The 25300-nt window shown below is 64.8% G+C and overlaps 10 protein-coding genes across 10 annotated transcripts; 6 read left to right on the top strand and 4 right to left on the bottom strand.

Annotated features, from left to right (window-relative positions):
* Positions 1-168: 168 nt before the first annotated feature.
* SEA4 (Sea4p) lies at positions 169-4133 on the bottom strand (the record flags this gene model as incomplete). The annotated part of the gene is made up of 11 exons (XM_076649923.1): positions 169-224; positions 278-349; positions 413-503; positions 579-1067; positions 1130-1339; positions 1404-1444; positions 1503-1597; positions 1680-2736; positions 2795-3652; positions 3708-3758; positions 3821-4133. 11 exons carry the CDS (start codon positions 4131-4133, stop codon positions 169-171), a joined length of 3333 nt encoding a protein of 1110 aa, XP_076504563.1.
* Positions 4134-4431: 298 nt separating this feature from the next.
* JCM10292_004998 (uncharacterized protein) lies at positions 4432-7618 on the top strand (the record flags this gene model as incomplete). The annotated part of the gene is made up of 7 exons (XM_076649922.1): positions 4432-4686; positions 4753-5116; positions 5176-5564; positions 5630-6011; positions 6100-6739; positions 6833-7087; positions 7159-7618. 7 exons carry the CDS (start codon positions 4432-4434, stop codon positions 7616-7618), a joined length of 2745 nt encoding a protein of 914 aa, XP_076504562.1.
* A 518-nt stretch (positions 7619-8136) lies between these two features.
* HOG1 (mitogen-activated protein kinase HOG1) lies at positions 8137-10343 on the top strand (the record flags this gene model as incomplete). Its single annotated transcript, XM_076649921.1, has 9 exons — positions 8137-8189; positions 8568-8634; positions 8728-8759; positions 8887-8900; positions 9044-9255; positions 9361-9565; positions 9667-9818; positions 9884-10131; positions 10265-10343. The coding sequence occupies 9 exons, from the start codon at positions 8137-8139 to the stop codon at positions 10341-10343; spliced, it is 1062 nt and encodes a 353-aa protein (XP_076504561.1).
* Positions 10344-10923: 580 nt separating this feature from the next.
* On the bottom strand, positions 10924-11304 carry JCM10292_004996 (uncharacterized protein; the record flags this gene model as incomplete). Its single annotated transcript, XM_076649920.1, has 2 exons — positions 10924-10950; positions 11020-11304. The coding sequence occupies 2 exons, from the start codon at positions 11302-11304 to the stop codon at positions 10924-10926; spliced, it is 312 nt and encodes a 103-aa protein (XP_076504560.1).
* A 245-nt stretch (positions 11305-11549) lies between these two features.
* Positions 11550-12368, top strand: SPC3 (signal peptidase complex subunit SPC3; the record flags this gene model as incomplete). Its single annotated transcript, XM_076649919.1, has 5 exons — positions 11550-11584; positions 11659-11846; positions 11920-11996; positions 12057-12172; positions 12245-12368. The coding sequence occupies 5 exons, from the start codon at positions 11550-11552 to the stop codon at positions 12366-12368; spliced, it is 540 nt and encodes a 179-aa protein (XP_076504559.1).
* Positions 12369-12577: 209 nt separating this feature from the next.
* EMP65 (Emp65p) lies at positions 12578-15232 on the top strand (the record flags this gene model as incomplete). Its single annotated transcript, XM_076649918.1, has 8 exons — positions 12578-13177; positions 13251-13337; positions 13413-13724; positions 13788-14097; positions 14164-14504; positions 14578-14855; positions 14929-15043; positions 15110-15232. 8 exons carry the CDS (start codon positions 12578-12580, stop codon positions 15230-15232), a joined length of 2166 nt encoding a protein of 721 aa, XP_076504558.1.
* A 258-nt stretch (positions 15233-15490) lies between these two features.
* JCM10292_004993 (uncharacterized protein) lies at positions 15491-16421 on the bottom strand (the record flags this gene model as incomplete). Its single annotated transcript, XM_076649917.1, has 4 exons — positions 15491-15609; positions 15672-15982; positions 16048-16295; positions 16380-16421. 4 exons carry the CDS (start codon positions 16419-16421, stop codon positions 15491-15493), a joined length of 720 nt encoding a protein of 239 aa, XP_076504557.1.
* A 431-nt stretch (positions 16422-16852) lies between these two features.
* JCM10292_004992 (mago-binding domain-containing protein) lies at positions 16853-17757 on the top strand (the record flags this gene model as incomplete). Its single annotated transcript, XM_076649916.1, has 3 exons — positions 16853-16965; positions 17030-17570; positions 17650-17757. The coding sequence occupies 3 exons, from the start codon at positions 16853-16855 to the stop codon at positions 17755-17757; spliced, it is 762 nt and encodes a 253-aa protein (XP_076504556.1).
* A 1007-nt stretch (positions 17758-18764) lies between these two features.
* Positions 18765-21811, bottom strand: JCM10292_004991 (uncharacterized protein; the record flags this gene model as incomplete). Its single annotated transcript, XM_076649915.1, has 13 exons — positions 18765-18982; positions 19045-19153; positions 19218-19460; positions 19549-19917; positions 19989-20154; positions 20240-20453; positions 20517-20853; positions 20912-21157; positions 21214-21255; positions 21320-21344; positions 21411-21477; positions 21533-21630; positions 21759-21811. The coding sequence occupies 13 exons, from the start codon at positions 21809-21811 to the stop codon at positions 18765-18767; spliced, it is 2187 nt and encodes a 728-aa protein (XP_076504555.1).
* Positions 21812-22543: 732 nt separating this feature from the next.
* JCM10292_004990 (uncharacterized protein) lies at positions 22544-23878 on the top strand (the record flags this gene model as incomplete). The annotated part of the gene is made up of 5 exons (XM_076649914.1): positions 22544-22656; positions 22716-22969; positions 23026-23115; positions 23185-23251; positions 23311-23878. The coding sequence occupies 5 exons, from the start codon at positions 22544-22546 to the stop codon at positions 23876-23878; spliced, it is 1092 nt and encodes a 363-aa protein (XP_076504554.1).
* Positions 23879-25300: the final 1422 nt, after the last annotated feature.

Here is a 25300-nt window from a genome sequence, read left to right as displayed (position 1 = left end):
TGTTCAGCACCATAGACGCAGCATGTATGTACCTGTACCCCCCAATGTATGCACGCACTGTTTATGCTTGCTCTCGTTGCGTTGCGGGAGAGATGCGCATAGTATGGCAACAATGGAAGACGAGCACAACCGAAGGACAATCCCGATCGACGACAGACCGCTCCTGCCTCATCTCCCGCTGTTGCACTCGCAGTCACAGCCCGCAACGGCGCAGACACTTGACGCTGCACAGGTGATTGGTCAGAATGAGCTCGAAAGAATGAGACGTGCAGCATACTCTCAAACCAGGAGAGGAGGTGGGACGCATGCCCTCCATGGCGGCACTTCTGGCACCAACAAAGCGTAGCGGCTATTTGAAATGGAACACGGGTGAGTACGCCGTGCAGGCTAGAAGAGAGCGAGCGGTACGCACGACCTTGTGCATCGAATGAGTGCAGCGATGGCCGTTCAAGACAGATGCAGCAGGCCGGGAGCTGCTTGCTGCACGAAGGGCACAAAGTCGACTGCGCCACCGCAAGTCACTGAGTCAGCAGACCTGAGCGGACAGACAGAAAAATTGGGCGAGTCGTCGAGCGCACCTTGATCCCGCCGCTCCCCGCTCCGCTCCTCCCATCGCCAAAATCGCCGAAACCGCCGGCGCTCTTTGCGGCCGAGATGTTGGTCGAGCAGAACTGGCACCTCACGACGATCTGCGGCGGCGCCGTCCTGCGCATCGCCGCCGCCACCTCCTTCGCCTCGGCGTTCCGGCCCGCCAACTTGGCCTGCTCGAACGCCGCGCGGGCACGGCGCCCGCGCGCAGCGTCAAACATGGCGCGCGCGGCGTAGAGCTGCATGCGGTCGAGTTGCTTGCGGTAGACGTCGACCCAGCGCTGGACGCGCATGTCGGCACGGATCAGGCCCGGGCTCGTGAAGCTGCACGCAAGGGCGACCGTCTGGACGTCGGCAGTCCGGTCGACGTACGAGCCGAGGAGCTTGAGACCGTCGTTGCGCAGTCCGAAGAGCACGACGGCTTCAAGGTCGGACGACGAGAGCGCCTCGTCGCCGAGCTCTTGCAGGAACGGGATGAGCTGTGGGGCGTAGAAGTCAGCACGCAGTCAATAGCCTGAGTGCCTCATCCGAATGGGCGGACCTCGCTGTCGGAAAGGAAACGAAGCGCGACGGCGACTCGGTCACGCAGCGGCAGGCCCATCTCGTCGACGAGCTCGCGCCAGTCGCTCGTCGCAAGGAACGCAAACATGGCACGAACCCACGGCGTCTCGACGTCGGAAGAAAGCGACCGGCACAGCGCGGCGTAGTTCGACTCTTCCGAGCCGCCGCGAAGCGTGTCTTTCTGGGCGAGCTGTTCACAAGGGGGGTTCGTCAGCGCGCCACACGGCTGGATCAGGTCGCCGAGGAGGGCGCACGTAGGCGGCGACAATGGGCGCTAGCATGCGCAGGTTCTCATCTGCACCGGAATGGAGGTCAGGGTCGAGCGGGCCCCTCTTACCAGTAGGACAACGCACCCTTGCACAGCCGCAGGAAGTTCATCGTCTTCTCCATCTGGCCCGAGAAGAAGGCATGGCGCGCTGCGAGCTCGTGCTTGCCCTCCCTGGCGAGCCTGTGCATCGAAACCGTTACGCAAGACAGCCAGGTCAGCGACGGTGCCGAGCAGGACCTCCAATGGAGACGCGCCGACGCACCTCTCGCACACCGACTCCCACGGCTCCTCCCACTCTGCGCCACACGCACTGAGCGCGATTTTGCGCTGCGCGGCAAACTGCGTCCCGCTCGAGATGGCAAACGTGGTCCCGAGCCTGCGCTTGGCGACGAGCGTCGCGCACGCGGCCGTGTACGCCGCATGCTTCGTCTGCGCCTCGTCGCCGCGGCGGATCGAGCGCATGATGTCCTGGTGGATCGCGCGCGGCGTCGTCGACCGCGGCGAGGCCGGCGGCGACGAGTTCTTCGAGGACGTCGACGACGCGGCCGAGAGCGCCGGGTTGGTCATGCCCGAGGGGAAGCCGAGGAGGATGCGCAGCACGCCGCGGAACCGAAAGTCGTAGTCGGCCGTCGAGTTTTCGTGCGCGAGGCTCTGCGCGCGCGCGATCCAGTGCCAGAATTCGGCGATGCCGCCCTCGGCGCCGCACAGCGACGCGTTGACGAGCGCGTCCGAGCCGTAGCCCGCTTCGACGCGCTGGCGCAGGATGACGCTCATGTCGGTGCCGAGGCTGCGCAGCCCGGCAGCGTCGAGCGCCGACGAGGACGACGTAAGCTGCAGGATCTCGCCCGTCGTCGACGAGATCCGCCGCAGCGCCATGCCAGGATGCGTCGGGCGGGGCGTCGCGTTGCGGTCGACTGCGGCCGGGGGCGAGAGGACGCCGATGAGAGAGAGCGCGCGGCCGCGGTCTTGCGGCGGGCTGTGCGCGTCCGCCGAGAGCTGCGCTGCGGCGGGCGTGGTTGGCGAAAGCGGGTCTTCGCCGAGATCGAGTGCGACGTTGTCGTTGCTACTGCCGTTGACGATGCTCGCGCCGGTAGGGATCGAGAACGTGGCTTGGCTGGCGGTCGAGCTGGTGAGGAGGACGCCGCGCTCGAGAAAGGCTGCATGCGGTGCAGCGGGGAGCGACACCATCTCGAGTCGCTGGCCGGACGAGCCCGGGCTGGTCGAGTCGCGCGACAGGCCGATAAAGTGGAGGTCGTGAGGGGAGGAAGTCGGCACGTTGGCGAAAGCAAACGAGGTGAGCGAGTGCTGGAACGGGCGGGCTGCACGCGATGGCCGTGAGTATCACGGGATCGGACAAACACGAGGCGGGAAACGCACTCTTGCGATCGTCGAGGACAATCGGCATCCTCAGCAAGTCCCGGTCGTCCACCTCGTCCCGCGCTCGTCCCCCTCTCATCTCGACGGGCGAGCCCGCGCCCCGCCCACTGCGCACGCCTCCCACGCCCGCTCCCACCGCCCCCGCGCCAACGTACCTCGGCCCCGGCCCGTCGACCAAGTCCCACACGCGCACCGCGCCCGCGTCCTTCTCGAGCGAGGCAAACACGCCCCTCTTCTCCGGGTGCCACGCCGTCTCGGCAAGCGCCTTGGGCGCACGGCTGCGCGCCGCGGGGCCCGCGCCGGCGTCGGCCTCGGAGAAGCTGAGGAGCGGGTCCATGGGCTTGCGGAGGTCCCACAGGCGGACGACGCCGCAGTCGGCGGCGCCGGCGGCGTCGCCCGCGTGCGACGAGAACTGGAGCGCGTTGTGAGGGTTGGCGCACACGCCGTAGACAGAGCGGGTCGTCCAGGTGCTGAGCGTCGACGGCGGCGTGCGCAGGTCGTACACCCGCAGCCACTTGTTGGCCATGCCGGCGACGAGGAGCGGCGAATGCGGCGAGGTGACCGAGGTGCCGGGAGCAGAGGGTGCGGAGAGAAAGACGGCAGAGGTGACGACTTCGGACGAGCCGAACGAGACGAGCGGGGTCGGGTCGGCGGAAGAGGAAGGAGATGCGGGTCCGGCGGGAGAGTGCGTGCGGCCCCGCCCCGTCTGCGAGCTCTCGCGATGCAGAGAGTAGGTGCGGTTGTTTACGGAGGGGAAGGGAGGAGCCGGAGGAGACGGGGACGAGTCGAGACTGCGCTGGACATCGTAGACGAGGAGAGATTCGCCGCGACCCTTTTCGAGCCCGACGGCAAGAAGGCCTGTCATGCGCTCGAGGTCAGACAGGCTCGATGAGAGATTGGAGGCAGCCCTCACCTGGCTGGTGGGAGCAGAAGTTGACAACATTGCAGGGTCTCGAGTGCCGCACTGCCGGGAGAAGAACAACGTGAGCTCGTGGAGCGAACCAAGGGGCCAGCCCTCGCGCGCACCGTTGATCTGGACTGCGGCTGGTGCTCGTGCGCGCTCTGTCTGAACGGCGGCGTCTGCGGCATCCATGCGCAGGAGGACGACCCGGCCCGAGGTGAGGCCCGCGGCGACGAGCGGAGACGGGCTCTGCGGCGCCCAGGCGAAAGCACGCAGGCCAGCAAGCTCTGTGACGACGTCGGTGGCATGAAAGGCGGTGCCCGCGCTGGCGTAGGGGTCGTGCGAGTAGAGGCGCAGTTCGGCAGTGCCGCCGACGAGGAAGCGGGACGAGTGCGGGGTGGGGTCCCAGAGGATGCTCTTGCCCCGTGTCGACTGCATCTCGCTCGCTCGAGAGAGTGGCTGCTGGCACAGGCGGGCGAGGAGGGGAAAGCGGAAGCTGCGAGCGATGAGGCGCGGAGGTGGGGCGGCGCACGACCTCGGCACGCCCGCAGAGTGCAGCGAGCAGAGGCGCACTGTGCTCGAGAGTGCCTGAGAGGATTTTCTACCGCGCTCGCTCGGCCCAAGACAGGCGAAAGTGCACACGTCGACAGCTTCCACGGCGCACTCGAGCCAAGTCGGCCTTTGCTTCCTCGTCCCTCCCTTGTGCCCGGACCGAGTCCAGCAGAGCGTGGCCAGGATGCCCACACGAGCACCACACCGGCGGGCACTCGCCCTCGCCCTCGTCGTCGCCGTCCTCGCCCTCCTCGTCCCCGGTTCCCTCGCCGCCAACCTCCTCGCCGTCGACTACGGCACAGACTCGTTCAAGGCCTCGCTCGTAAAGCCCGGCGTCCCCTTTGACGTCCTCCTGACAAAGGAGGGCCGCCGAAAGACCCCCGCCCTCGTCTCGTTCCGCGGCGACGAGCGCTTCGTCGGCAGCGACGCCCAGGCCATCGTGCGTCTGCAGGAGCACAACGCTCTCCAGAGCATCGAGACCATGCTGACGATGCTCCCCCACCAGTCGACCCGCTTCCCGCAAGACACGCTTCCTTCGGCCAAGCTCCTCGTCGGCCACTCTCCCGCACACCCGCAATCCCAGCTCCACGCCTCGCTCTTCGACCTCCCGCAGACGAGCACCGCGCGCAACTCGCCCGCAGTGACCCTCGGCACCGGCTCCAAGCGCGCCAACGTCCCCGTAGAAGAGGCACTCGCGTTCCAGCTCGTCTACGCAAAGGAGCTCGCAGAGGAGCAGGCCAACGAGCCCGTCCGCGATGCCGTCATCACCGTCCCCGGGTGGTGGGCCGAGAAGGAGCGCAGGAGCATGATGGACGCCGCCGAGATCGCCGGCCTCCGGGTCGTCGGGCTCGTCAACGACGGCGCAGCGGGTGCGTCGCGCGCTCTCTTTGCCGCTGTAACCGCAAGCTGACCATCGCACCGTACCCAGTCGCCGTCAACTACGCCATGGCGCGCACCTTCCCGCCCGAGCCGTCCTACCACCTCATCTACGACCTCGGGTCCGGGTCCCTCCGCGTCTCGCTCGTCTCGCTCAAGTCCGCCATGCTCCCCGACCCCCTCTCGCTCTCCGAGACGCCGCAGCTCAAGAACGTCACGTCCATCACGGTGCACGGCTTCGCGCACGACCTCGATGTCAGCGGGTACGTCTTTGACCGCATCGTGCGCGACTTGCTCGTCGAGGCGTTCGACGAGACGACGGGCAAGCAGCTCGAGGCCGGCCGCAAGGTCACGGACGACAAGCGTGCGATGGCCAAGCTCCTCAAGGAGGCGGCGCGCGTCAAGCAGGTCTTGAGCGCAAACACGGCTGCGTCCGCTCGCGTGCGTCGCTTCCTCTCCCTCGCTCACTCCGAAACCCTTGACCTGACTCGGCATTCGTCACGCAGATCGAAGGGCTCATCGACGACCTCGACTTTCGCACCGAGGTGACGCGCGAAGCGCTCGAGGCGCGCGCCGCCACGCTCGCGTCGCACCTCACGTCCCCGATCGCGTCGGCACTCTCGTCGGCCGCGCTCGACCTCTCGTCGATCGAGTCGGTCATCCTCGTTGGCGGCTCGTCGCGCGTCCCGCTCGTGCAGCGCGCCGTCGCGCACGCCGTCGGCGAGGGTAAGATCGCCAAGAACGTCAACGCCGACGAGGCGGCCGTGCTCGGCGCGGCGCTGTATGGCGCGGGCGTCACGCGCGGGTTCAGGACCAAGGACATCCGCGTGCAGGACTTGACGCCGTTTGGGATCGATGTCGCGTACGAAGCCGAGAAGGGCTCTTCCGGTGCGCGCTGCTTCGGTTGCTTTCGTTGGCCGTCGACGATGCTTGCTTTCGCGTGGCTGACTAGGTATCAACCTTCGCGCTCGCACAGACGCCGACCCGCGCATCATCACGACGCACCTCTTCCCCGCCTTCTCCAAGACGGCCTCGCGCAAGACGCTCACGCTGCGCAAGACGCGCGACTTCTCGCTCGACTTTTCCTACCGCCCCTCCACCGCCGACTCGGCCTCTCTCCCGCACGCCCCTTCGGGCCACCTCTTCTCGACGCGCGTGGGCGGCCTCACGCGCGCGACGGCCAACCTCACGGCCGAGCAGCTCGCGAACGCGACCGTGCGCGTCGGCGTCGAGCTCGACGCGAGCGGGCTCGTCAAGGTCGGGCGCGCGACGCTCGTCCTCCGCGAAGAGGAGGGCGACGGCGGCGCGAAGGGCGGCGCGGGCAAGGGCGGCGTGGCGGACAAGCTCAAGGGCTTGTTCGACCGCTTCTCGGCGGCGAACGCGGGCAAGAACGAGACGGCGGGTGCGAAGGGCGGAGAGGAGGCGGGAGAGGGAGCGGACGCCGAGGCGCTCAAGGAGAAGGAGGCGCTCTCGGACGAGGAGAAGGCCGAACTCGACCGCCTTCTTGCCGAGGCGCAGCTCCCGCCGGCGCAGACGAGGCTCGAGACCGAGGTGGTTGCGGGCGGCGAGGGCGGCGCGGGCATGCCCAATGAGGAGAAGAGCGAGATCAAGAAGCGGTGCGTACCCAAGTCCCGCCCGCTGTCTGCGAGCGTCTTCTCCGTCTAGAGCGTGTCGCGCTGACTCGAATTGGTTCTGATTGCTTCGCACAGCCTGCGCGAGGCCAAGTCTGCGCTGACGCGCAAGCTCGCGCGCGAAGAGGCGCGCAACCTCCTCGAGGCGTACGTGTACCGCGTGCGCGACCTCGTCGACGGCGGCTCGCGCGAGAGCGACGCCTTTGTCGCCGCGTCGACCGAGAGCGAGCGCCGCGCCGTCAAGGAGCTGCAGGCCAAGACGGACGAGTGGCTGTGGGAGGAGAGCGAGCAGGCTGAGACCAAGGCGCTGCGGGAGAAGAAGCGCGAGCTCGAGTGCGTCTCCTCACGCGTGTCTCACTCTTGACCCGGCGCTTGACTGACTCGCCCCGCCGTTTCAATCACAGGAAACTCGTCCAGCACATCCTCTCGCGCTCGACCGAGGCGCTGCAGCGCCCGGCCCTCATCGCCGACCTCCGCTCGGCGGTCTCGGCCGCGTCGACGTTTGTCTCTTCGGCGCGCGCCAACGCGACCGCGCTCGCGTCGAGCGACCCGGGGGCGCCCGCACGGTTCGCGGACGACGAGCTCGCCAAGCTCGAGGGCCTCGCGCGCGAGACGGGCGCGTGGGTCGACGACATGGTCAAGAAGCAGGACAAGGTCGCGGCGCACGAGGACGCCGTGCTGCGCGTTGCCGAGCTCGAGAAGAAGCTCAAGGAGGTCGAGCGCGAGACGGACAAGCTCGCGAAGAAGAAGGCGCCCCGGAGGCGCAAGACGGCCGCTTCGGCTTCGGCATCGGCATCGACGTCGGCGCAGACTTCTGAGGAGACGCCCGCGGCGGGCAAGGAGCACAAGAAGGACGAGCTCTAGACGGTCGTGGCATCATTCTCGCACTCTCGTACAAACCATGCATACCCTCCGCAACCTTGCACATGCTCCCAGCTCGCTCTCCGGGGCTCTGTGGGAGCCGCTCCTTCCGCCGCGGTCCGAAGACAGGCATAGGAGCCCAATGACTTTGGCTTGCAGTCATCCCGGGAGAGCGAGCCGAAGTCAACTTCATTTCAAGCGACAGAAAATGGCCATACGAGCTGTAGTCGCACGCCAGCAACTTCGGGCAAGATTCAGAGCAGTCCTCGCTCTTCCTCCGCAGGCATGAGCCGAGCGTCGACTGTCAACAAAGGAGAGGGGAGAGGTGCGAGGTGGGGACAACGCAAGCAGGCCAAGGCCGCGGACCGGACGCAGCAGAGAGAACACCGTTGAGCAGTACAGCTTCTGTTGGCCCCAAGACAAGCTCGGCAGCGCCTTCTGGAGAGGGCAGAGTCCAGGAGGAGAGCAGAGGTCCGCTGCGTCTCCCTGTTGCCCTCCCACGCTCCCCAGCGCCTCGCTCGATGGCGGACTTTGTCAAGCTCAGCATCTTTGGCACGGTCTTCGAGGTCACAACGTGCGTGTGCCAACTTCTCTCGCGAAGTCGCTGAGCGACGAGGTCGAGGCGACGGGTTGATCGGGGAGACCGACCTCGCTCGGCGGGCGTACGGGCTCTGAGCGGACACGAGCGGCTGGCGGGGCGCTCGAGTGCACTGTGCACAGCACCAGCGGCGGCGCCCACCCCGCTGGACGGGACCAGCCAGCCGCCACGACGCCCCGAGGACAACGACGAGGATGCGGGTTGCGTGGGTGCCCAGCGCTGACCTGGGACTCGCTTGTTGCATCGCCACGCCCTCGTACTGCCACTCCACGCCCTCCTGCACCGCCGCCCGTCCATTCGCCGCTGCCGCCCCCACGATCCCTCACCTCGCGTTCGCCCGCCCCCTCGGTGCAGCCGCTATGTCGACCTGCAACCGGTTGGCATGGGTGCCTTCGGGCTCGTGTGCTCGGCAAAGGACGAGGTGCGCCCTCTCACGTGCCCCGCGCGCCTCGCTGCCGACGCGACCTGTGCACCCGGACGAGGTGGCTGACGGACTCGTTTGCTCGCCTCGCAGCTGACTGGGCAGATGGTGGCGATTAAGAAGATGTGAGTCGCTCTGAACGAGCAGTCGAGGTACTCGTGGCGCATCCTGGCGCGAGAAGTGCGAGAAAACACCCCGGGACAACACGCTGATGCCTTCGGTGTGTTTTGCTGCTTGCGTTGCCGCGATCAGTATGAAGCCGTTCAGTACGTCCTTCTCTGAATGCTCTCGGTTCGTCGGGCACGGTGTCGCTGACCGTGCGATCTGCTTCACTCGCCCTCGATCACATCCCTGCACCGCCTCCTCCCCACTCTTCGTCTCGTCTACTCGCCCCGTGTCTCGCGTGCAGGCACCCCCGTGCTCGCCAAGCGAACGTACCGTGAGCTCAAGCTGCTCAAGCACATCCAGCACGAAAACATCATCTCCCTCTCCGACATCTTCATCTCGCCCCTCGAGGACATCTACTTTGTCACCGAACTCCTCGGTACCGACCTCCACCGCCTCTTGACCAGCCGACCTCTCGAGAAGCAGTTCATCCAGTACTTCTTGTACCAGATCCTCGTGAGTTTAGGTTGCATCTCGTTGCGCTGCGAGCGGCAGTCCCCGGCGCCGCGGGTTCGTGCTCGACGGACAGGGCGGGTCCTGACTTTCCCTGCTTCTTCACAGCGCGGTCTGAAGTACGTCCACTCGGCCGGCGTCGTCCACCGTGACCTCAAGCCGAGCAACATCCTCGTCAACGAGAACTGCGACCTCAAGATTTGCGACTTTGGTCTCGCACGACTCGCCGACCCGCAGATGACGGGCTACGTCTCGACGCGCTACTACCGCGCACCCGAGATCATGCTCACGTGGCAGAAGTACGACGTCGCGGGTTAGTCTCGACCCTCTTGCGCTTCTCGCCGTGCCGCCCTCGCCGGATGCGCCCGCGTTCGCGCGCTGTGTTGTTTAGACTGACTGTTTGCGCCCCTGCAGTGGACATCTGGTCGGCCGGGTGCATTTTCGCCGAGATGCTCGAGGGTCGCCCGCTCTTCCCCGGCAAGGACCACGTCAACCAGTTCTCCATCATCACGGAGCTACTGGGCACGCCTCCCGAGGACGTCATCCAGACCATCTGCTCGGAGAACGTGCGAACTGTTCCGGGGGTCTTGGTCCTCTGTTGATCGCGCGCTGACGCTCCCCTCCCTGGCAGACGCTCCGCTTTGTCCAGTCGCTCCCGAAACGCGAGCGCGTCCCGTTCTCGCAAAAGTTCCGCGGCGCCGACCCGCAGGCGCTCGATCTCCTCGAGAAGATGCTCGTGTTCGACCCGCGCAAGCGCATCGACGCCGCCCAGGCCCTCGCGCACGAGTACCTCGCGCCGTACCACGACCCGACCGACGAGCCCGTCGCGCCGGAGGCGTTCGACTGGTCCTTCAACGACGCCGACTTGCCCGTTGACACGTGGAAAGATAAGTCTCTCCTCCAACATCTGCCCTTGCCCTCGTCGCATGCCCTGGCGTCCTCCTGGACCCTCTTTCTTTCCCCCTGACACTCTCGCTGACACCTTTGGTCCGTTTTTACTCATGATGTATAGCGAGATTCTCGATTTCCACCACATCGATGAGGCGACGGCGGAGGGCGCGGTGGCAGGGTCCGTCCCTGCTCAGGCTTAGGGTTCTGCATCCTTTCGAGCTGTAAGTATTTTCTTTGGCGTGCCTTGGCAAGTTGGCAGCGTGCGGGAAGCATTGGACGAGGGAGAGAAGAGCGAGTCTCCACTCTCTGCCGCTCTCGGTTACGTCGGAACCTGCGGTGGGTGAGCTGCTGCGCGGCTTGGTCTTGCGCGAACGCGTTGTCGCGCGAAGCACGCTTTCGCAGCTGGACCAGCGAGGAGGGTAACGGCGAAGCGCGACGAGGTGGGCCGAACAGACGCGGCTTGCGGAAACGAGAAGAGCGAGAGGATGCAGATCAGGGCGGGTCCACCTCGTGCGGACCTTGCCGCCTGGGATCCGTTGTCGCTTCGCGGCACGACGCGCCGCTGGGCACCCATGCCTGCGTGGCGTGCCAGCAGACAAACCGGGAGAAGGGAACAGATACAGCCGGAGGCAGTGTCAGCGAAGAGACAAGCGCGCAGACAGCGTCGAGCAGCAAGCCTAGTGGTACTGCCTAGTTGCCCGAGTGCGCGGGGAGCCATGCGTAGGAATACAGGGGAGCCGGGATGCGGCCGAGTACAGTGGTGGTGCCGTGTGAGTCTCCTCATGCCTCGCGGCGCAACCTTCGGAGCTGCGGTCAGAGAGCAGGGTCAGTTTCGACCCGGGCAGCACGCTGGGCAGGAGGGGACGCAGGACTGACGAGGTCGCGGTGGGACGCCTTTACGCCCTGGTACTCCTTGCGGGGCGGGACCCACTCGTTGATGCGGAGGTTGGGCGGGAGCGCGCGTGCGCCGAGTTCCCGTGCGTCCTGTGCGGGCGCGGTGCGAGCGAAGGATTTGAGGAGGCGGTCGACGGTCGGGCTGCGCGGGTCCTTGGAGGGGCGCGGGGCGGAGGGGGCGGGCGGAGGCGGGAGGCGGAGGGCGTGGGCGGGGATGCTGGCGAGCGGGATGGGGCGGGTCGCGAGGCGGAGCGACGAGGGACGCATGGCGAGGAGGAGGAGAGGCGGGGTGGCACGGGCGAGGAGATGGGTGCAGAGGGTCGTGCGAGGGTGCAGTGGGTGTCCTTGTGGGGCCTGGGATGCGCTCGTGCTCTCTGCGTGCGCGTGTGGATGCGAGCAGAGGTCGACCTGTTCTCATCGCTCGTCGAGAGCTTCGTCGCGCTCTGTCCGCTCGTCTGCTCCTGACTAGGGCGAGAAAGGCGCCGACAGGGCTCACGGGGAGCACTCGCACGATGCACTCGACCTGGCAGCGACTCAGCAACACCTTGTCCGTCCCACTCGTCTCCCCACCTCGCCTCGTCGTCGCTCCGTACTGACCCTCGCGTCTACGCGACTGCACAGCGCACTCGCAACGTCTGTCATCCTCGCCCTCGTCGCCGCCATCTCGGCTACCACCTTCCTCCTCCCCGCCAACCTCGACCCCGCCTCGCTCGCCGTCTCGCACCTCAACGTCGTCCTCGGACGGCCCCAGTACGAGCGCTACGCAAAGGAGCGCGAGTACGCCTTTGTCAAGTTTGACCTCCAGGCAGGTGCGCCACCTCGCTCTTCCGTCTGGGTAACCGCACTTCCACGTCGCTCACTTGGCTGAACCACTCCGTGCAGACCTCTCGCCCCTCTTCCACTGGAACACCAAGCAGCTCTTTGTCTACCTCGTCGCCGACTACCATTCGGACCCCTACGTGCGTGTCCGCGTCAAGCAGCAGCGAGCAAAGGACTGATCGTGACCTGTGTGTTGACAGCCCGCCAACTCTGTCGTCGTGTGGGACCGCATCGTGCGCTCGCCGCGCCACGCCAAGCTCAACGTCCAGGACGGCAAGCAAAAGTACGAGTTCAAGGAGATCACCAACTCGTTCCGGTGCGCGGGCGTGCCTGCCTCCTCTCCCCTTTCTCCGAGAGCGAGACTGACCTCGAACGGATGCGCACGCAGCAACACGTCGGCGACGTTCTCGCTGCATTACCAGGTGCAGCCGTATGTTGGGGCGCTGACGGGCGGCGAGGTGGTGCGGACAGAGCCCGTCGCGTTCCCGCCGGTGCGCACGCGGAGCCAGTAGTCGTCGCATTTCTGTTTTGGCAAAGAAGCCCGTGTTTTTGTGCAGATTCTTTTGCGGGCTCTCGTGTACGGTCGTGTATCTGTGAGCTTGCGGAGAGCCTCGTTCTGAGCGGGTTGAAGAAGATGTCTCGTCGCCCGAGGGGGGCCAGCACCGCCTCCTCGCTCCCTCCTCTTGCTCTTTCGTTGCACGCTTCCCCAAAGGGCGGGAGGATGGTCCTGCCCGCGTCTGTCGCGCACTCGCGCTCCCTGCCCGACCTGTCCCTCGACGCCGACCCGCTCTCCGACGACGACGAAGAGGACGAGCAGCTCTCCGTCTCCCCCGCCGCCGACAACGACGAGGCGCCCTACGCAGCGCGGACCAACGCGCCGCTCGCGCTCAGCCCGAGTCCGCCCGCCTCGCCGCGCTTGCTAGACGGACTTGGACTGCCGCTCGCACGAAGGAGCGACGAGTGGGCGGACGAGTCGGGCGCTGCAGCTGGAGGAGGGGGAGGGGTCGAGGACACGCAGGCGGGCCACACGCCCAGGACAGAGCGCTCCCTCTCTCTCGGCTCGATCCACTCGGCACCCGAATTCGCCCTGCCGCCAGGCGAGACACACGACGGCGAGGCAGAGGCGGCGGACGAGACGACCGAGGGCTTGTCGTCGCCCGAGCCGGCGAGCCCGGCCCTCCTGAGCAGCGATCACGACGCCGAGCGCACGGCGGGAGTCGTGCAGGGCCGAGGAGGAGGAGAGGGGGGGGCACACGCCGCCGAGGGGAAGCGCGCGAGGGTCAAGTTTGGGTCGACGCTGTGGGACTACTTGCAGGAAGAGGTGCGTCTTCGCGTTCTTCCTGTGCGTCCAAACCTTCGTGGAGACGCTGACGTCGCCGGGGTAAAACTCTCAGGTCTTTACGGTCGAGATGGACGGCGAAGAGGGCATTGTCAGCGAGAGGGTCACCAACTTTCTCGCCGTGCCGCGCGAACTCGAAAAGGTGCGCCTTTCCTCCCGTCGACTACAAGCCGTCCCAGTCTCGTGCGCAACTGACGCGTCCCCGCCGACGCCGCAGATCATCGTCTTTGGCGTCTTCATCTGCCTCGACTCGTTCCTATACACCTTCACCATCCTCCCCTTGCGCGCCCTCGCCGCCTTCGTGCGACTCGTCTCGAACCAAGCGCACAATCTCGTCCTGCGCTTCCGCCGCGACGGCGCGGGCAAGAAGCGCTACCTCCGCCTGTCGCACAAGTGCGACCTGACCAAGGCCGCCATCTTTGTCGGCACGCTCCTCCTCCTGCATCGCGTCACGGACGCGAGCAAGATGTACCACGGCGTGCGCGGACAGGAGACCATCAAGCTCTACGTGCTGTTCAACGTGCTCGAGGTGCGGCTCTCCGGGTGGGTGGGCTGTGCGCCTCCGATCTGACGGTTGCGAGCTCTGATACAGATCGCCGACCGCCTTTGCTGTTCGTTCGGCCAGGATCTGCAAGACTCGCTCTTCTCGCGGCAGACGTTCGGGCGCCGCACCGACGGCTCGCACCCGCACATGCGCCCGCTCGCCCTCTTTGGCCTCACGCTCGCCTACGTCGTCGCGCACTCGCTCGTCCTCTTTTACCAGCTCATCACGCTCAACGTCGCCGTCAACTCGTACTCGAACGCGCTCCTCACGCTCCTCCTCAGCAACCAGTTTGTCGAGATCAAGGGGAGCGTGTTCAAAAAGTTTGAGAAGGAAAACCTCTTTCAGCTCACCTGCGCCGGTGCGTCTCTTGCGCGTCCTGCTCCTGACATGACTGCTGTTGCTGACAGGCTGGCCACACCCGCAGACATTGTCGAGCGCTTCCAGCTCGGCCTCATGCTCTTCATCATCTCGCTGCGCAACCTGATCGCGCGCTCGTCGCTCCCCTCGCTCTCGCTCCTCTCGTACCTCCCTTCGGCCTCGGCCCTCTCGCTCTCGGCATCGCTCTCGCTCGTGCACCAGACCTTCTCGCCCGCCGTCGTCGTCCTCGTCAGCGAGTGCTTTGTCGACTGGCTCAAGCACGCCTTCATCACCAAGTTCAATCACATCCGCCCGGGCGTGTACGGGCGCTTCGTCGACGTTCTGTGCAAGGATCTCGTCGCCGGCTCTGCCGCCAAGAGCGGCGGTGCCCGCCAGCGAGGGGACGAGGTCCGTCTCCCTCCCCCTGCCCTCTTCCTCTCCGCGCCTCCGACTGACCCCCGCTCGCGTCCGCCCGCCCCAGCCCTTCGTGGACCAGTCCCCGCTCGTCGCGCGCCGCCTCGGCTTTGCCGCCCTCCCACTCTCGTGCCTCGTCGTGCGCGTCATCGCCCAGGCGTTCGAGATGCTCTCGGACGAGTCGGGCGTCGACGAGTGCGCTCTCCCCTCGCCCGCCGGGGGACTGGGCCCGCACGGCTCGGAGTGGGGTCGCTGGTGGGCGGCCGAGGTCGGCGCATGGGTCGGCGTCGCACTCGCCGTCGGCGTGGGCTGGGTGTGCCTCGTCGCGCTCAAACTCCTCATCGGGTGCGTCTTTCCTCTGCGCGCCCTCCGTCATGCCCCCTCCCCCTCCGTACTGACCTGTTTGCGCGGCAAACAGGATCAACCTCCGCGCGTTTGCGAGCGCGCGGTGGAGCACGCAGCGCGCGCGCGAGGGCGAAGAGTTGCTCGCGTCGCGCGAGCGCGCAAAGATTGGCGTCACGGCGCACGAAGCCGTGCGTTTCCTTCTTTTCTTTTCTCTCGTTCCAGGCGGTCACGGCGCTGACGCGTGGGGTGGGCAGGAGCTCGACGCGCAGGTCGAGAAGCTGCTGAGGGACGACCGGTTCGACACGGCGTACAAGGGGCGTAAGATTGAGCTCGCGAGTCTCGGGAGGTACGACATGGTCAAGAGCAGGCTGTGGTGATCCTGTCCGTCTTGGACAAGGTTGTAGTCGTCGTCGTGTTGTCCTCGGTCCATGTTGTTGTATCAGACGGCTCCTTCGCAGTGTCGAGGCTCACTCATCGCAAGGCTGGAGCCCGGACAGATAGACGACCAGCGTGCAGATTAGGTAGTAAGTGAAGCTACGACAGTTAACGGCAAAGCTGTACGGATCTTGAGCGGGAATATACACAGATCAGAGCACAGAGAGGTGGGATATTGGTGGTCGAACAAGGAGCTCACGCTAATACCGCCCCCGCGACTCGGCCATCATGGGCCCTGCGCCCGAGTCGGCGTCGTCGTACCCGTATCCGCTTCCGCCGTAGCTGCCTGCGAGGGCCGAGGGTCCGCTCGGGGCCATCACTGCGCGCGTGTAACCCGTCTGTCAGGCTTGCAGTGGAAGGGATGAGAGACAGGAGGCGTACTGCTTAGCGCTTCGTCCTCGTCCCGCCCACGTCGGCGGTTCCAGAGCCAGTAGCCGAGGAGGGCGAGCAGCGCGAGGCCGCCGATGACGGAGGAGACGGCGATGCCGGCGATGGCGCCGTTCGAGAGACCGCCGTTGTCCGAGGAGTTTGAAGAGGACGAGTCGTCGGATGAAGGGAGGATGGAGGAGGAAAGGGCGGAGGAGGAGGCGGAGGAGGACGGGACGGAAGAACTGTTTGAGGTCAAACTGGGCAGAACGGTGGACGAGTTGAGAGACAAGGAAGCAGAGCTCGTCGTCGACGGTGTTGCGTAGCTGTTCAGCGCGACACGGTTGATCAGTCTCTTCCGCTTGAGAGAGCGCACTCGAAAGGAACGCACGATACGACGATGACGATCGTCTGCGCGCCTGCCCCGCTCGCTACTGTGGTAAACGCCTGGGTTGCGCCCGACGCCGTTGCGTTTGCGGTCGCAATCGAGGTGAGGAAGGATGAGAAGGCGGGATCGCCAGAGGTGAGGGTGCGGGTTGTGAAGCCGGTCGACAATGAGACGGGGACGGTCAACGCCGTCGTGCGGGATGCCGATGCACTTGACGATGCATTTTGGGTCGAGCTGGTGAGGCTTTGGCGCTGTGTGCGGGATGACGGGCCATCAAGAGAGGTGAGCGGGACGGATTATCGGGAAGGAGGACCAGACGGAGCAGTCGAGCACACCTTGACCCTGCGCCGCCTAGGCAAGCTGTCGTGGGCGTTCATGTCGCGCTCCCTCGCTGCTTGAACTGTCGCAGGTGTTGTGTGCGGATGCGAGCGGGAGGGCTGGTCGAGCGAGAGGCTGGGCAGGCGACAACGAGCGAGCAAGCGGTGCGGCGAGCCGGGAGTCAAGCTGGTGGCTGTGATGGTCCTACTAGGAGCTCTGGAGCGGTGCACAGCGTCTCAGGGAGACGCGCAGAGAGATACCGGTAGACGACCCGCTCGATCACATTTCGCAAAGTGCACCGCCTCGCTCGCTCGCTCTTCGTGTGCTCAGCCAGCGCACGCAGGAGCAAGTGGGCTGACAGAGATCGCACACAGCCGCAGTCACCCTGCGGACCTGCACGACTCGCGCTTGCTCCCGCTCTCTCTCCCGCTCCCGCCGCCTCCTCGTCTTCATCTCTCCAAGCGTCTCTCTCGCTCTCCTCGGCCGAACCATGTCGCGTAACCCCGGCACGCACCTCGCCTTCCCCTCGACTTCCGCCTCGGGCATTTCGCGCAACGCAGACGGCGACCGCGTCGTCGCCTCGTCCTTCCGCCCAGACGGCTCGTCCGTCCCCTCTCCTCTCCCTGCCCGCTCGCGCACCCCAAGCTGACACGCGCACCACACGCAGCGTCCGCAAAGAGCGCAAGATCCGTCCAGGCTTCACTCCGACCGAGGACATTGCACGCTACCGCCCTCCCGGCGCGCTCGCCGCTCGAGGCGCCGGTCCGATACCGGGCACTGCGGGCGGGCACGGAGGGCGAGCTGTACCGGGACTGGGCCGCGCAGTACAGGCGGCGCTGGCGGGCGCAGCAGAGGGAGCAACGCCGAGAGCGGCGGCGGCGGGAGGCGTCGGACCGCGTGCGAAGGCGGCGGCGTCGAGTAAGGCGCAGCCGCAGGCGGTCAAGCCCGTTGCGCCTCCGGTTGCACTCGGAGCTGCTGGAGCTGCTGCGCGGAGAGGGGCTGCCAAGGGTAAGACGCCTGCGCGGGAAGACGAGGTCAAGGACAACTGGGATGCGTCGAGCGGGGACGAGGCCGACGATGCGGTCGAGACGCCCGCGGTGGCGGCGGCTGGTCCAGCTGCAGCAGAAATTTCTCTGGCTGCGGCAAGAGCAAGTGGACCGGAAGATGCGGAGAAGAAGGCGCGCGCCATCAAGAAGAAGCTGAGGCAGGTGTGTCTCGTCGTCCCCTGCGCCTGGCGCCTCACCTCTCTTCCGACCGCTCACTGACCGCGCGGGATCGTCTCACCAGGCCGAGCAGCTGCAGTCTCGGACAGACAAGCCCCTCATGCCGGACGAGCAGGGCAAGGTGGACCGCATCCGGGACCTCGAGGACGAGCTGGCCAAGCTGTCGGTGTAGCGAGTACAGGCACCGCATTGCAGAGAATCTTCTCAACATCTCTGTTCGACGCGCTGAGAGCTGATCCATGCGACGCGATCAACTCGTCTGCGCTGCTCGGACTCACCCGCACGGAGGCGCCATTATACCTCTTCTGCAATGGCACAGGCACTGCAACTTCTCCCGCGGTGGCGGCTGTGTATGGAAAGTTGTACACTGTACATCAACCGTGACCAGAGGGATGCGCACACGACACTGCCCACGCTAAGGGTGAGAGGCTGATGGATCCGCCCTCACGGCGCAGACAGGCTTCGCTAGATGCAGTCGCGCTGCTTCCTATAGAGAATTACAAGCTGACATCGGGGCGAGCTGTGTGCGCAAGACTTGCGTTTTGAGGCACAGCGTGCACCACTCACTTGAGAAGGCCGACGCTCAAAGGTGACCTATTCACAACCAGTGCCGGAGTGGAAATTGCACGTTGGCTGTTCGATCGCTTGCAGGAATGGAGCCCTCGAACAGGATGGGCGCCTTACGGTCTGATGGCATGTCCTCGAAAACAAGCGCTAAAGCCTGTCGCCGGCTCTTGTCCTCGCCGTGCAGCTTCATGCAGCAGGTTAGCGCAACTTGTGCGGCTCTTTTTCGTGCGCGACAAGGTACAGTCTGCGTATTGTTCACTGGAGCGGCCACAACTTGACTCCTCTGCTCGTCTTTCACCACCTTGAGACGCGTTTGACTGGGTAGAGCGTGCGACCCGGCAAGCTGGAAGTAGAAGGCAAGAAGCGAGAAGGCAAACCGTTGGCGAAGGACTCGCGGTAGGACTGTAGAGGGCGCGGTAACAAGAAAGAGAATCCTGCGAGCCCCATCGGCGGTCCTGAGGCACCAGCTAGCTCTCGGCCGTTCTCATGCGTCCGTACCCGATTGAGGCAGAAGTCGTACAATACACGCTGCATCTGCGGTCACAACGAAGGAGAGAGACGTAACGGCGAGAACGGCAGGGGGGGTGGGCGAATGGGAGGAGAAACCCAGGTCTAGAACAGCAAATCCTCGAGGTCGTTCTTCGGTGCGCCGTTGGTCGCCGCTGCTGGCGGTGCAGGCGAGGTGGCTTGCGGGATTGCGGGCGCGGGTGCGCCAAAGTTGCTGGTAGGTGCGGCAGCGGGAGCGTCGAAGGCGGAAAAGGGGGAGGCGGAAGAGGCGGCAGCAGGAGCGGCCGGGTCGAGGGTAGTGGTGCCAAACAAGCCGAGGAGGTCTGCATCATGGTCGAACAAGGATGAGTGCCTGCAGGCGTAGCGGAGGAAATGCCAGACGGACCGTCGAGCGGGTTCGAGCTCTTGTTGGCCGTACTCGGCGGCGCAAAGAGATCAGCCCCGGCGAGTGAGTCGCCCTCTGCTTCCGGCTCGTCGTCGTCGAAGTCGAGTAGCTGCGGGACCGCGCGATTCATCGGTCAGTCCCGTCGACTCGAGTAGAGCAAAGCGACAACGTACGTTCTCGGCCTTCTGACCCTGCGCAACCGCCTGCAGAGCCTGCTCCCTCCGCTGCTGCTCGCTCTTGTCCTTGCCTGTCGCGATCTGGTCGGCACCAAGCTTCCCGCCTGCGACGAACGCCTGTACGGGCTTGTGGTATGCGGCGCTGAGGGCGCCCAGCTCCGAGATGAGCTCGTCGAGAAGCGCGGGGGAGACAGACGTCGTGGCGAGTGTGATAGGAGGGCGTGATGCGAGAATGACAGACTGTGTCATAGCGAATCTTGCCGAATCAGCCTCATGTACACCGCTGAGCAGCGCAGCGAGCGCGAGTAGCAAGCCTGTCGCTACGCACCTTCGCAACCTCGACATCACTCGAGAGCAGTCGCCACTGGATGTAGGCCCGGTCGCGCAGGTCCGCCGAGTCGGCCGTCTTGGTCGCAAGCGCGAGCACCTTCTGCACGAGCTGCTGTGCCTCGTCGGGGCGGTGCAGGAAGAGCTTGACAACGGCCGTCAAGCACTGAAGCTGGACCTGGACGGGCTCGTCGGCGTACGTGTCGAGGAAGACGCTGATGAGGTCGCCCGCGTTTGTGATCTTGTCGGCGTACTCGCCCAGGATCCAGATGAGCGAGGCTTTCGCTTCCGGCTCGTCGAGCTCTTCGAGCGATGCGCACAGCGTCGGGATGATGCCCTCGTACCGCTGCGGGTATCGCCGGAAGATGTCCTGCGTGGGGTTGGCCGAGACGTCAGTCTCGCCTGCTGGAGCTGCGAGTGAGACTTCGGCAAAAGTCGCACCTTGATGACGACGATCGACTCCTGCACGACGTAGCTGACACGGGTGGCGATGAGGTCGAGGAGGACATTGATGCAGCGCTCGGCCGCCTCCTCAATCTTGATCGCGCACTGTCCGATAGCGCGGATCGCCTTGCGCACAAAGTCGACGTCGACCTCCGAAGCGTACCTTAGAGTACATCGCTCACGCCCATCAGCACAGCATGCGGAGCAAGACAGGCCGGCTGAATGGTTGGAGAGGAACCAGTACGCACTCCTTGAGTTCGCTCAGGAACGTGTCGACGTTCTTCTCGGCGACGAGCTTGATCATGATCTCGAGCTTCTCGACCTTGACGTAGGGCGGGTCGTTGTACTTGCAGAAGAAGACGCGCATCTCGTTGGCGAGCGCGTCGGGGCGCTTTTGCAGGATCAGGTTGATGTTGCGCAGCGCGACCCACTGCACTTCCGGCGCGGACGAAACGAGCGTGACTGTGTGCGAGGTTCTTGTCAGAGCTGTTTGAGAAAGCGGAACAGGTCGCGCAAGGAACGCACCGAGCGGAGGCGATATCTTGCGCAGGATGTTCTTGACGAGCTCCTTGCGCGAGATGCGGTCCATGTGGATCATGATGACCTTGATGGCGGCGAGTACGACGCTGCCGTTGGCGTGCTGGAACTGGGGGATCACGCGCTCGCAGATGTGCTCGGCCTCCTTCTCGTCGGCCGCCTCGTACTTTGCGACGGCGCCCAGAATCGCTATTCGGCCCCATTCGGTGCACTCGCCGAGAGCGATAAGGAGGCGCGACAGGGTCTGCGAGTCGAGTGAGAAGATGGCCTCGCCCTCGGCCGCCTCCTGGATCTCGGTGAGCGCGATCACCGCGTTGGCAACGACCTGCGGGCGTGCATTGTGTGAGCGGAGGGTCCAATCGTCGCACTGGCCGCACACGCACCATGGGGTTGCTGTCCGTGACCATCTCCTGCAGCATCTCGAGGAACCCGTTGTCGATGGCGAGGCTCGGCTTCATGTCGTAAAGCTTCATAACGCCGAGAGCGGCCGTCTTGCGCACGTACGGGTTCTCGTCGCGGAGGCACTTGCGCAACGGGTCGGCGATGTAGTCGAGGATCTTTTCGGCGCGCAGGCAGCCCATGGTGCGGATCGAAAGGGCGCGGATGAGCGGGTTCGGGTCCTCCGTGTCCTGTTGATGACCTCGTCAGCTCGTCTTGTCGGGCAAGCAAGCGGGACCGACCGCACCTTGACAAATGTGTTGACGGCGAGGATGACGAGATCGGGTTGCTGTGTTCGCGGTAATTCAGCAAGTCAGCTTCGGACCGGCTACGATGCGAACGCGACGGCGCACGGTTTTGGCAAAGTTCATGAGGTAGCTGCGGGATGCTCAGAACAGATCAGCCCAAGTCTGCATCGAGGCGATTCCAGGGAAGTTCGCGCACAGGTAGACGAGCTTCTTCTGCTCGAGGTCGTCGGTCTGCATGTTCTTGAGGACGTCGGGGAAGAGACCTGTTCACGACTCTGGTGAGTAAGAGTTGCATCTCTGTGTACCGTGTGTACGCACCAGAGACATCCTTGCCGACCGTCATGGAAGCAATCACACGCTTGATGGCATCCTTGCGTGTGTCACGATACTGCGAGTTAAGGTCCGCGCGCAGCTCACTGCATCAAGACATTCCGTGACGGGCGTTGATGTCGATTCGATTGGTTACGGGCAGACAGCGGTTGGCAAGGGGTAGGGAGTGTGTCAGATTGTACAGCTCGAGGTGAAAGGTGGGAGACAGGCGCACGCGTTCTCTCCTCGTGCGCGCGCGCCGCCGAAGCGCCCAGCTCGTGAAGCCATGGCGGAGGTCGTGCTCTGTCGCTAGATTGGCGGTGGAGCGAGGTCGAGTCGGTGACGAGGCGCCTGTCCTGGCTGTGCGGCAAGAGGGGCGGGAGACGAAGGAAAGGCACAGGAGTTCGACCAGGCAGGAGCAGACGTGTCAGCTGTGCTGTACCGTGTTGCGCAAAAGCTCTCCTGCGCGTGTATGGCGGTCGGAGCGAGGGTCGGGTGTGGAGCTGGGGGTGCGTCCGACAAGAGGGGACAACCAACCGAGCGGCGAAGTGGTCACGCCCGGGACGCGCAGAGGGAGCTCTGCAAAGGCCTGGCACGCGTCTGGCAGCCTCGCGAGCAGAGAGCAGGAGGGCGTCGCGGGGAACCGACTCGTCGCCCCCCTTTCGCAGAGTCACTCAGGCGAAGTCTCTCGTGTGGGCCGATTCCGTGAGTTACAGTGAGTGCAAGATCAAATCACTGGGCTGACAAAGAAGACAGACTCGTCTTGCGGGACAACTGTCACCTCCGCCTGCTCGCCTCTTCGCTCTTCGCCTCTTCGCTGCGCGACTGCCGGCTTCTCGGCCCTTGCCTTGTCCCTGGCCGCGCGCGCGGCCTCTGCGCCGCCTAGTTTGCCTTCGCATTGCTCGCCTTTCTCGCTTGCCCCGTCGCGTCCTCCTTTGACGGGACGGTGCACCGCCTCGACTTCCGACTCGGCCTGTGTCGCTGATCTCGCATGACGCTTCACGCTGCGCCACGTGCCGAATGACTAGTACGGAATGGTATCTGTGCGCCGACGGCGGCGGCACGGCTGTCAAAGTCGTGGTAGCTTCGTCGGACGGGCGCACAGCGAGCGCCGCGGGAGGGCCGTGTAACATGTGCGCAACGCCTCTCGTCCATGCTCAAGCTGCCTCCTGATTGCGCCTTGCGTTTGTAGCAAGAGCGTCGGCGTCCGCCTGGCGCTCAGCGAAATCCTTCGGACCACCCGGAAGGCCCTCGCGCAAATCCCCTCTCTCGAACTGCCCTTTGACGCGCATGAAGACGATCCACGGCTGCCTATTCGCTTCTTTACTCGAGCATGGCTTGGGCTCGCCGGCGTCGGCGAGAAAAGCGACGCGGACGGGATAAGATCGCTTGCCGGCGACGCATTCGGATTCGCAGTGGACGACCCGGCGCTGCGGATCACGAACGGTAAGCTTCAGAACATCTTGAACTTGTCGTGTCGGTTCCTGAAACAGCGCCTGTAGACGGCCACCTCTTGGCTGCGGCCTCGCTCACCCTCCCAGACGTCGAAACCACCATTGCTCTCGTCGCGGGCACGGGCAGCATCGGCCTCGGTGAGTTGGTCTTGCTGTTGTGTATTCCACAAACGATGCACTTACGTTCACTGCATGTGCTACTTCCAGCCTTCCGCAAGACGGCCGACGGAGCCGAGCTGAACCTTGTCGGGGTGAGCGGGGGCTGGGGATATCTGTGCGTCTTCGCACGTCGACACCTTCGCAGCCCGGTTCTGATCAGCGGCCCCCTTGCAGTCTTGGCGACGGCGGATCCGGCTACGACGTCGCTCGCATCGCCCTCTGTCGCTACCTCGCCGACAACGACGCGCGAACAACTGCCTCTCTCGCCCAGCCGACCGCTGCAGAACCGCCGCTCCCGCCACTCTACAGTGCGCTTCTTGCATCACTTGGCGTCGGTGATGCCACCGAGCTCATTGAGCAGGTCTACGACTCGTCGACACTCGAGTCGGAGCGCAAAGTGCGGCTCGCACGCAGCGCGCAGGTCGTGCTGGATCACGCCTTCCCTGCCAATGCCGCCTACGTACTCGCATCTGATCAGGCACTCGCGCTCTCAATCTTGCAAGAGGCCGTCGCGCCGCTCGTCGAGACGGTCATGCGGCTCCTGGACGCCGGGCAGAACTTCAAGCCAAGCTCGACGCTCCTCGCACTGGGAGGCGGGATGTGGCGGTCGAGCGGGTATGTCGACCTGCTTCTGCGTGGGCTGGCGGAGCGTGGGCTGGATGTGCCGAAGGTTCGGGTCGTGGAGCGGGCGGCGGAGGACGGCGTGAAGGCGTTGATGGCGATGGGAAAGTCGCGAGTCTAGGTTCTTATCACGACGTAGGTGCAACAGACACTTACTTGACGCCGAGGTGCGGTATGAGAGGAGGGAGAGTGGGAGACAGCTTCCCGCAGCGTGAGCACTAGCGAGACTCGGGAGAGACAGGGCGAGGATTGTGACTCGCTGACGTCCACTGATCGGCGACCAAAGGATGCAGGGATGTCATCAGCAATGACGCGAGTGTGCGGGCGATGGTGGAAGCGCCGCACGAAGGCCAGTTTATCGTGGGTCCAATAAATAGAGTACTGCTACGTTTGCCAGATGCCGTTTCCTCAACAGGAGCCTACGTGGTCTAGTCGTATGATACCTCATTCGGGTTGTTTCAATCAGCCAGTCTGCCTAGCAGATCGTACATTGAGGTGGTCCTCGGTTCAATTCCGGGCGTGGGCCTTTGCTTTTTGGCTTTTTCCCCAGCAGTCCGGGAGCTTTCTTTTTGTCAGCCTTGCCTTCAACATGGTCTGTCCGGAGCACTGGAGGCGGCAGGATCGCCCTCGAATACGGCGGGAGGAGATGCGGCGCCCTCTTGCCCGCAATTCAAAGGCTCTTTGCTCCGCCTCTCGCGATGCCCTCTCCGGGTGTGCCTACCTGCTGAGCCCGTGCGCACGTTCAAGATGTAAGGCCCGGGAGGGCTGACAGTGCTCCCTGACCAAGCTCTCTTACCCGCGCTCTTGACCTTCGCAAACGCTCCTTGAGCTCGCCATTGGATGCTTCGGCTTCCTGTGCCTCCTCGCTGTTCAAAGGGACTCATTAGACACCTTGGATGAATCACTGCCTGATTGCAAAGCCGCACAATGGCGAGAACTTCCGGCTGAGCCTGCTCATTCTGGTACGCTTTCTCCCGTGCCGGTGCAGCAGGGTTCGCTCCTGCGGTGTCCAGCGGCTGTACTGTATCGATAGGCTGACGAGTGCGAGGTCGAAGCATTTGTCTGGCCGCAAAGTGTTGTGGAGAGGCGGATAGGTTGCTTAGGTTTGCTTACCATAGTCTACGCCTATTCGGCGACCCCTTTTGTATAGCTTCCTATTCGGTGAATAGCTTTGCCTTAGCCGGAGGCTGGAGACGCTTCTTTCCCTCAAGCGTCTCCCCTCTCGGTCTAGGTACGAGTCTCTCTTCCGTCTAGTAGGCTTAGTAATAACACAAAGCGTCTCCCCTCTCGGTCTAGCCCGCCGCGAGAGGTCCGCAACACAAAGCCTTGCAAGCTGCCAGAAGCTCCTCAGGGCGCAGCCTTTCCCAAGACTCGCCTCACATTGCTGCACTTAGTCGATTGCCGGAAATTCTGCAATGCCGCACAGCACGAAGAGATTGGGGCGGTGCAGACGGAGCTTCCGTCCGTTTGGAAGATGCTGTCGTCCGCCTCTCCTCTTCATCTTCTTCGTCGGTCGCAGCAGACTTCGCTTGACTGTCCGGCT

This window comes from Rhodotorula paludigena, assembly GCF_050403205.1.
Source record: "Rhodotorula paludigena JCM10292 DNA, Rt_paludigena_JCM10292v1_ctg29, whole genome shotgun sequence".
In the NCBI taxonomy this organism is placed as follows: Eukaryota; Fungi; Basidiomycota; class Microbotryomycetes; order Sporidiobolales; family Sporidiobolaceae; genus Rhodotorula; species Rhodotorula paludigena.
Note: the sequence above shows the minus strand (reverse complement) of the source record. Positions and strands in the feature narration are given on the sequence as shown.